This window comes from Stomoxys calcitrans, chromosome 2, assembly GCF_963082655.1.
Source record: "Stomoxys calcitrans chromosome 2, idStoCalc2.1, whole genome shotgun sequence".
NCBI lineage: Eukaryota > Metazoa > Arthropoda > Insecta > Diptera > Muscidae > Stomoxys > Stomoxys calcitrans.
In genome coordinates, this window is record NC_081553.1 from 196576522 (window position 1) to 196584627 (window position 8106).

General features: G+C 37.9%; 1 protein-coding gene across 1 annotated transcript; it reads left to right on the forward strand.

Annotated features, from left to right (window-relative positions):
* The first annotated feature begins 284 nt into the window (after window positions 1–284).
* LOC106081784 (nucleotide exchange factor Sil1) lies at window positions 285–2221 on the forward strand. Its single transcript, XM_013243982.2, has 2 exons — window positions 285–516; window positions 592–2221. The coding sequence occupies exons 1-2, from the start codon at window positions 390–392 to the stop codon at window positions 1836–1838; spliced, it is 1374 nt and encodes a 457-aa protein (XP_013099436.2). The 5' UTR covers window positions 285–389; the 3' UTR covers window positions 1839–2221.
* Window positions 2222–8106: the final 5885 nt, after the last annotated feature.

Sequence of the window (8106 nt, forward strand, 5' to 3'; positions counted from 1 at the left end):
CTATATCAGGTTATGGAGCGATTCGAACTGCATATGGCTAAGATGTTGAACGTCGTAACAGAACACCATGTGCACAATTTCAGCCACACACAACCAAAACTTGTTGACAGATAGTGTACTTCACGAGAAAAAATTGTACTCAGCTGTTTACGGTACACAACCTGGTAATTATGTCATGGTACCAACCATTAAATGAAACACAGCATGTAATAAGATTAAATAATCAACTTATTAGACCATGTATAGGTCCCCTTATCTTCTATTCAGCTGTGCCGCCATATGTTTTTTTGGGTTGCAAAATAAAAAACAACAAATATCACATCAGAAAGCGATTTAAAGAAAGTAAATTTTTAGAAATTAAAAACAAGTGAAAAGGCTGAAAGAAAACTATGAAATTTTGCACATTTTTGATATTAATTGGTTTAATCCAGACGACATGGACGAAAGAGGCCAAGGAAACTAAGAAGAATCACACGACGTTTGTGGCCACCCATGAATGGCAAGAAATTGAAGAGGGTATGTATGATGTGTCCGATATCGAGTAATGCATCTCATTAGTGATTGTCAAAACGTCTCGTATTTTTTTTTTAGGTCAAGGCATCCCTCAGGGTTTACATGTGCGTATTAATTTGCAAACAGGTAAAAAGGAAGCCAAGCTTTTGGATGAATCACAGGAAGAATATGATAAAGATAATGAGCACATTCAAAGAGCTGTGCACAAAGATGGTGCACTGTCAATTTTGCCGGACGATAATGGTGGAAACGAAGATGAAGATGGTGATAGTAATGGAAAAGCTAAGAAGAAAATCAAACACTTAGATGAGGCCTTTAAAAGGATTGGCATTGACTATGACCCAGAAGAAGGGGGAACCAAAGCAAAGCGAGAGTTTCGTTCCTACGAGGAACTGAAGAAGACATTTGAAGGCATGCGCAAAGCTTTTAAATCGGATGCCGAAATTATAATACAATTTATTGAAGAATTTCGCAATGCCACCAAGGAGAGCAAGGATGCTGATGCCCGCATTAAGATACAAACTCAGATATTGGAAAGTTTTAATTATCTCATGTCTCAGTATGATAATGCCCTACTGTTTGTGGAACAAGGTGGCTTGGATCATGTTATTTTGCCTACTCTAGTCAATGTGTCTTACACTCATGTGGGCCTAAAAGTAGAGGCCATGAGGGTATTGGGAGCCATGTCCCAGAATAATCCCAAGGTGCAAATTAAAGTATACGAAAGGAATGTGGGATCACATTTGACACAAATTCTGATGACCTCTACACGCACTGAAGAGCTTTCTACGGCTCTGTATGCTTTCAGTAGCCTATTAAGAAAATTTCCACATGCCCAACAACGTATTCTCTCCACATCGGGCACACAGGCCTTGGTGTCAGTGTTGAGCAAAGATTGCGATTTAAAAATTAAAGCAAAAGCTGCCACACTAATCAGTGACATTGTTTTGGAAAAGGAGTTGGTTCTATCCAAATCCACGGTGGATGATGATCCCCTGGCTGCTGCTCAATATGCAGAACTAAGTTTCCCAGAATGGTTGCAGGCCAACTCATACTGTGAAACAATGGACGCTCTGGTCACATCGAACTTATACGATTTTCTAGAGGCTCCCGACATTCTAGAATATTTTATACACTCTCTTGCCAATACAAAATCCTTTTGTTCACTACTCTGGTCTCAAAGTCCACAACTGCGGCATGTTCTATTGACTTTGAGGAATCGTTATTCCCAATCGGAGGATGAATACCGTTTGGAAATCTCTCAACTGCTAAACAAATTAATAGATCAATTGTATCCCGAGACCGTACGGCATGATGAATTCTAAATGGTGTTTGCAAAGCGTTCCATGTCTATGTGTGAACTTTTTGAAGGCTGTTTTTTCCTGTTAAGTATAACTTTTATAGTAATTTATTTTCCTTATTTTAAAACATTAATTCCTCTAGTATGCAATTTAAAGACTTAAAACTATTTTTTCCATTCGTATTGGCTTAGAACAAATCAAAAGTTGAAAAACTTAAGTTCCATAGGATTTGAAAACTATCATTAATTTTTTTTTTTGATTTATTTGAAACAAACTAAAACCAGGTGCAAGGCAAATGCCCACTGTTTGGTATAATTTATTTTCTTTTTTTTCCTATTGTCTATTTAAGTGTTGAGGTGTTCGTGGCACAAATGAAAACATAAAAAATACACACAAAATAGAACTCATACCTTTCGTTATCCCAGTTTTGTATTCGCTAGAAATGTTTTGTTCTACTGTTTTTCGTGAAAGTTATCCCATTGAGGTGATATAGTCATTTTAAGTTGTTAACTTCGAAATTTCTACAGAGCAGGCCAAGTGATTTAGCAAGCTATTATTTTATAATTGCTCTGATAACCAGCGATAAATAGGCATATTTCTCACCGTGATCAGTTATATGTGGTTTTTGTCCCTTACAAATTGACGCACCCTAGTTATCATAGGCCCGAAGCTCGATTTTGATTTAAGACCCATGGTTTCGTGGGCAAAGTTTCATAGATCTTGTCGTAGATTACTATTTTGATAGATGCTAAGTGGGCTTTCCCCTATACATATTAATCCGTACTTGTGATCATAGTATAGCAAATTCCCAACAGGCCCATGAAAATTCTATTAGGGACAAGGGGCACACTTCTCACATATCAATCAGTGCTGTCCGATTCAAGTTTTAAACTCAATGATAAGAGGCCTCCTTTATAATGACGAGTCCGAACCGTGTGCTGCAGTACGACACCTCTTATGGGAGAAGTTTTTACATAGCACAGCACCGCACAAATATCTTCAGTATTAGGAGGTGATAAACACCGTAGCAATTTTTGTCTGTTGTTCTCGCCAGGATTCGAACTCAGGCGTTTAGCGTCATAGGCGGACATGCTAAGCCATAGACCTATATAGGCCTCTGGGTGGGATAAGCAATCACAGAAAAGTTTAAGTGTTAAAAGTGTTCAGAATTTAAATTTACATTTTCACGATTGTTACCAACGATGTCAAGCAATATTTTCTTACCATTGTTTTGGCCGCTCATTAGTTTATTTTTATTGTTCCAATAAAAGCTTCTTCCTTCAGATATCAGCTGCTCTTCCCTGACTACTATCCTTTTTTCTCCGTTGAGCTTCTGCAATTTTTTTTTGGAAGCTTCTCTCTCTGGAGCCTAACACCACTCAAATCGTTTTCAATAATATGGGTGTGCCAGCTAACAATGTAGTATATCTAACAACATTCGTCACTGTTTTGGTTGAGTTGTGTTCCACTAAAACTATCATCTTCCCCTTTTTCTCTTGCATTTTTTGTTTTTATAAATTCTACTAGCCGAGCCTGTCCCTTCTTTAACTCTTTAATATCTTATTAGGCTGAATTTGGATACAGAATTCGTGCCATTGTAGCCTATGACGCTGAACGCGTTCGAATCCTATGTTTATCCCCTCTTAATGTTGGCGACATTTGCGACGTACAATGCCGTGCATGATCGTTTAAAAAATGTTCCCCAAAGAGGTGTCGCACTGCGGGATGCCGTTCGGGCTCGGCTATAAAAAAGGTCACTTATCATTGAGTTTAAAATTGAATCGGAAAGCACTCATTAATGTTTGAGAATTTGCCCCTGGTTCCTGGTGGTAATGTTCTCATTAGGGGAAGGATGGCCCCTTAGACATTTAATATGGACATCAAATTCGTTCCTTATTCACAACGGAAACCAATCAGTTCAGGAGGTGCTTCAGGGCGTACTCCAAAACACTTGGCTCCAAAATTGGATATCAAATACCTTTAATTTGAGTCCCATATTTACATAATGGGTCAAATAATCCATTTCACGTAGAACACAAATTTAAATGTCATATTTGTAATCTACTCTCTAATACCTTTCATTTGAATACCATATAATCATGATCGGCTAATATGCCCATTTGGCGGTATTTGGGGGTGGGCGACCTACCATTAATTGGACCTAATGTTTTATGCCATACTTGTAATCTACTGCCTAATACTTTTAATTTGAGTTCCATATGGATATGAACTTCGAATATATCTGCTTAGAGGAGTTTTGGGGTTTGGGGGGCCCGTTGGGCACTTGGACCCAACTTTTAATACCATATTCGTTTTCTGGTCTTCAATACCTTTCATTTGATACCCTTATTGTGCCCATCGGACCACTTTCGGATATGGGTTGCGGGTTTGGGGTTAGGGGGAGAGGTCCGTCTCCTCCCGATATCTAAAAAAGTCTTGGTTCCTTTCAGATAAACGTACACAATCTATGAAAATTTTAAGAAAATCGGTTCAGCCAAGTATCATATAGTAATAATGGGTCTTATGAAGTTTTTGAGGGTTGGCGTGACCCCCTATACTTCGATCTAATTTTGTATGCCAGAATCTACTCCCGAAGTTTGGGGGAGTTTTGGGGTTGGGGCGACCCGATGGGTACTTAGATTCAAATTTTAATATTATATTCGTTATCTACTCCCGCATACTTTTCATTTGATATTGTCCTTATCGCTCCACTTTAGATTTTGGGTGGTGTTTTTGGGGTAACGGTGGAGGGTCCGCCCCCTTCCGTAATCAATAAATTATAAAGCCTATTCCTAATTCCTAACCATATTCGTAATCTACTCCCGAATACCTTTCATTTGAGTTCCATATTGTCATGATCGGCAAACAAACCTATATTAAGGGGTTTTGGGGCTGTGCGGCCCTCCAGGTACTTGGACTCAACTTTTATTATGAAATTCGTACTCTTCTCTTGAATACCTTTCATTTGAATCCCATATGGTCCGATCGGTCCAATTTAATTTTTGGGTAGTGCTTTTGTGGTAAGGGGGAGGGTCCGCCCCCTTCCGATATCAAAAAATTATATAGCCTATGTTTCCTTCTGGACGAACCAACACAATCTGTGAAAAATTTTAATATAATCGGTTCAGCCGTTTTTGAGTCTATACGGTACAAACAAACAAATACAAATTGAATTTTATATATAAGATTTCCGGTTCAATGCTCATCTTGAGGTTGGCATAGAAAAGTTCCCTGACTGCCCTATTTAACAATTTTTGGTTGGGTAGTCCATGCCCATTTGGTAGTCCATTTGGTTGGTAGTCCATGACATGCTTTATGATTAAAATTTTGTTACTGTATGAAACAACTTTAATGTAATGACGACCTAGGAATAATTCTAAAGTTTGTAGTATGATTTTAGGCGTAACTTGTGTTCTTCCTCTTCTGGGATTATAAGCCGTGCAAGATATATATGGAAGGTATATTTTAATCAGAACCGATTCATTTGAAATTCACCCGATATGTCAAAGTCTCAAAAGAATGAGTTGTGCCAAATATTTTTATAATTGTTTAACAAATGACCATTTTATTGCATTATTACTGTAAATCGGACAAACTTATATATGGGAGCTACATGTATCCAAATCTGTACCGCTTTTTTCCAATATCAATAGGCTTCGTCTCTTCTCCAAAAAAATGTATGTGGCAATTTTAAGATGGTTGGAGAAAAACTGCAACCTGTACTTTGTACACAAATTTAAATGAACAGACAGAGAGACGGAAAGAATCAGAAAGTGATTTTGAGTCGATCGATATACTTATCAATGGGTCTTTCTCTCTTCCTTCTGCGCGCTACAAACAAATGTACTAAGATATAATTCCCTGTATAGCAGTGGTGGTGTAGGGTATAAAAAATGGGTATTAATTTGGTTTGCAGTACCTTATAGGAGACAGTATTTAGTGGTAATTTTTTATACAGTCCACAAACGTTGCCATAGGGATCCATGGTTTATGTCTTTGATAAATATATGATATACGAATTGGAATATTTCTTGCAGTTATTTTCGCCTCAAATTTTTTTTGTTATATTGGATGGACGAGTCATGCCTTGCAATTAACACAACAGCGCGAGTTAAATGTCATATGTGTATTTAAAAACCTCGGAAAAAGAGTGAGCTATCACAAATAACAGCTTTGGCCGCTCGTGGAAACATCAGTACCTCTGGAGACATCAGCAATGGAGGTAAGTTTATTCATTAATTTATTCAAATTTACACATTTTATTTCTATAATTTTATAAAAAAAATTTGTATTTGTAGAATATTCGTGGTAACTTGAGTTTTGATGCCGATTCTATCACAAACCTTTTTTAATACCCACATTGAAAAAAACTGCTATACTGACCTCATTTCATTTAAAGCACTTTACTTTACTTGGCTATGACAGAATATTTGTTCCACTAGCCGAACGTAGAATAGCGTTTCAAGCGACTCGATCTTCTGCGCTCATTCTAAAATCTCTGACACAAAGTTTCGAGGTGTCTCCCACCACTTGATCTTTCCATCGGGCTTTTGGTCTTCCCAGTTTGCGTGTACTACCGTGTTTGCCTTCAAAATACTTCTTTGTTGGAGCTTCTTCATCCATTCTGACAACATGACCTGTCTGTTGAAATCACGCTACTGTCTTTAAAAATAGAGATATTGAGCGGAAATTTTGCACTGATGCTTTTTTTGTCCATAAGCAGGTTAAGTTCAAAGATGGGCTATATCGGACTATATCTTCATATAGCGCTCATATAGACCGATCCACCGATTTAGGGTCTTAAGCCTATAAAAGCCCCATTTATTTGGGACAGTGAGTTATGTTGGGCCCATTGAAATCCTTCCTCATTTTGACCCAGATCGGTCCAGATTTGGATATAGCTGCCATATAGACCGATCTTTGGATTTAAGGTCTTGCGTTCAAAAAAAGGTGAATTTATTGTCCGATTTTGCCAAAATTTGGAACGGTGAGTTGTGTAAGGCCCTTCGACATTCTCCTTCAATTGGCCCAGATCGGTCCCGATTTGGATATAGCTGCCATATAGATCGATCTCTCGATTTAAGGTCTTGCGCCCATAAAAGGCGCATTTATTGTCCGATTTTGCCAAAATTTGGGACAGTGAGTTGTGCTAGGCCCTTCGACATTCTCCATCAGTTTGGCCCAGATCGGTCCCGATTTGGATATAGCTGCCATATAGACCGATCTCTCGATGTAAGGTTTTGGGCCATAAAAGGCGCATTTATTGTCCGACTTCGCCGAAATTTGGGACAGTGAGTTGTGTTAGGCTCTTCAACATTTTTCTGCAACTTGGCCCAAAACGGTCCAGATTTAAATATAGCTGCCATATAGACCGATATCTCGATTTAAAGTCTTGGCCACATAAAAGGCGCATTTATAATCCGATTTCACTGAAATTTGACACAGTGACTTATGTTAGGCTTTTCGACATTGGATCAGATCGGATTATTGAACAATGACTTGGACTTATTAGTATTTGGTCCAAATCGGAACATGGTTCGATATATCTGCTATGGGGCATAAGATATGCATTTTTCACCGGATTTGGACGAAAAGTGGTTTACATATATACCCGAGGTGGTGGGTATCCAAAGTTAGGCCCGGCCGAACTTAACGCCTTTTTACTTGTTTTTTTATTGAAATTTGGTTGTGCTAGAAAATTCGTGCTAATATGCCAGCCGTGGAACTTAAATCCATAGATTACAAACCAAAGTACCGGAAAGAATATGAAAAAAGAACATGCTTAAGAGGTTGTAGACGGACTATAAAATATGAAAGGAAACGAATGTAATCCGTTAGGCGTATTCCGACAACAAAAAACGGCCAAACAAAGGATCTTTGAAAAAGATCAAAAATATGGACCAAATTTCTCAATTCAAACAATGGCTATAAAAAGATTTAGAAAAGACATAAATTTACGATTAACACAGGCACTTTGAATTGTCGAAAAAATGTGTAAAAACACTAAAAACTGACCATACAGTCCAAAAAATCCAAAAAGACAAGGACCAACATCCCTCTATGGCTTTCAACCACCACTATCATCAACACCACCCGCTATAAATCTGATCGTGCCAGATTGTCTATTTTTTTTTGCCAAAGGACATGCAGCTGATGTCCCCTAAAAACGATAATTAAGGTTTATTTTTATACCAAAATTGTAAGGGATTTTTATGGAGTATAGGGGGAAAAAGGAGTCCAGCATATCACATTGGCACAAGCGAAATATAAAACAAAGAAAAATAAAAATAAC

What these genes read in the sequence shown, in the direction of transcription:
- LOC106081784 (XM_013243982.2), top strand. Translation starts at nt 390, where the DNA reads ATGAAATTTTGCACATTTTTGATATTAATTGGTTTAATCCAGACGACA. An exon ending in ATGGCAAGAAATTGAAGAGG is followed by an intron (nt 517 to 591) that starts GTATGTATGATG and finishes TTTTTTTTTTAG; the next exon opens with GTCAAGGCATCCCTCAGGGT.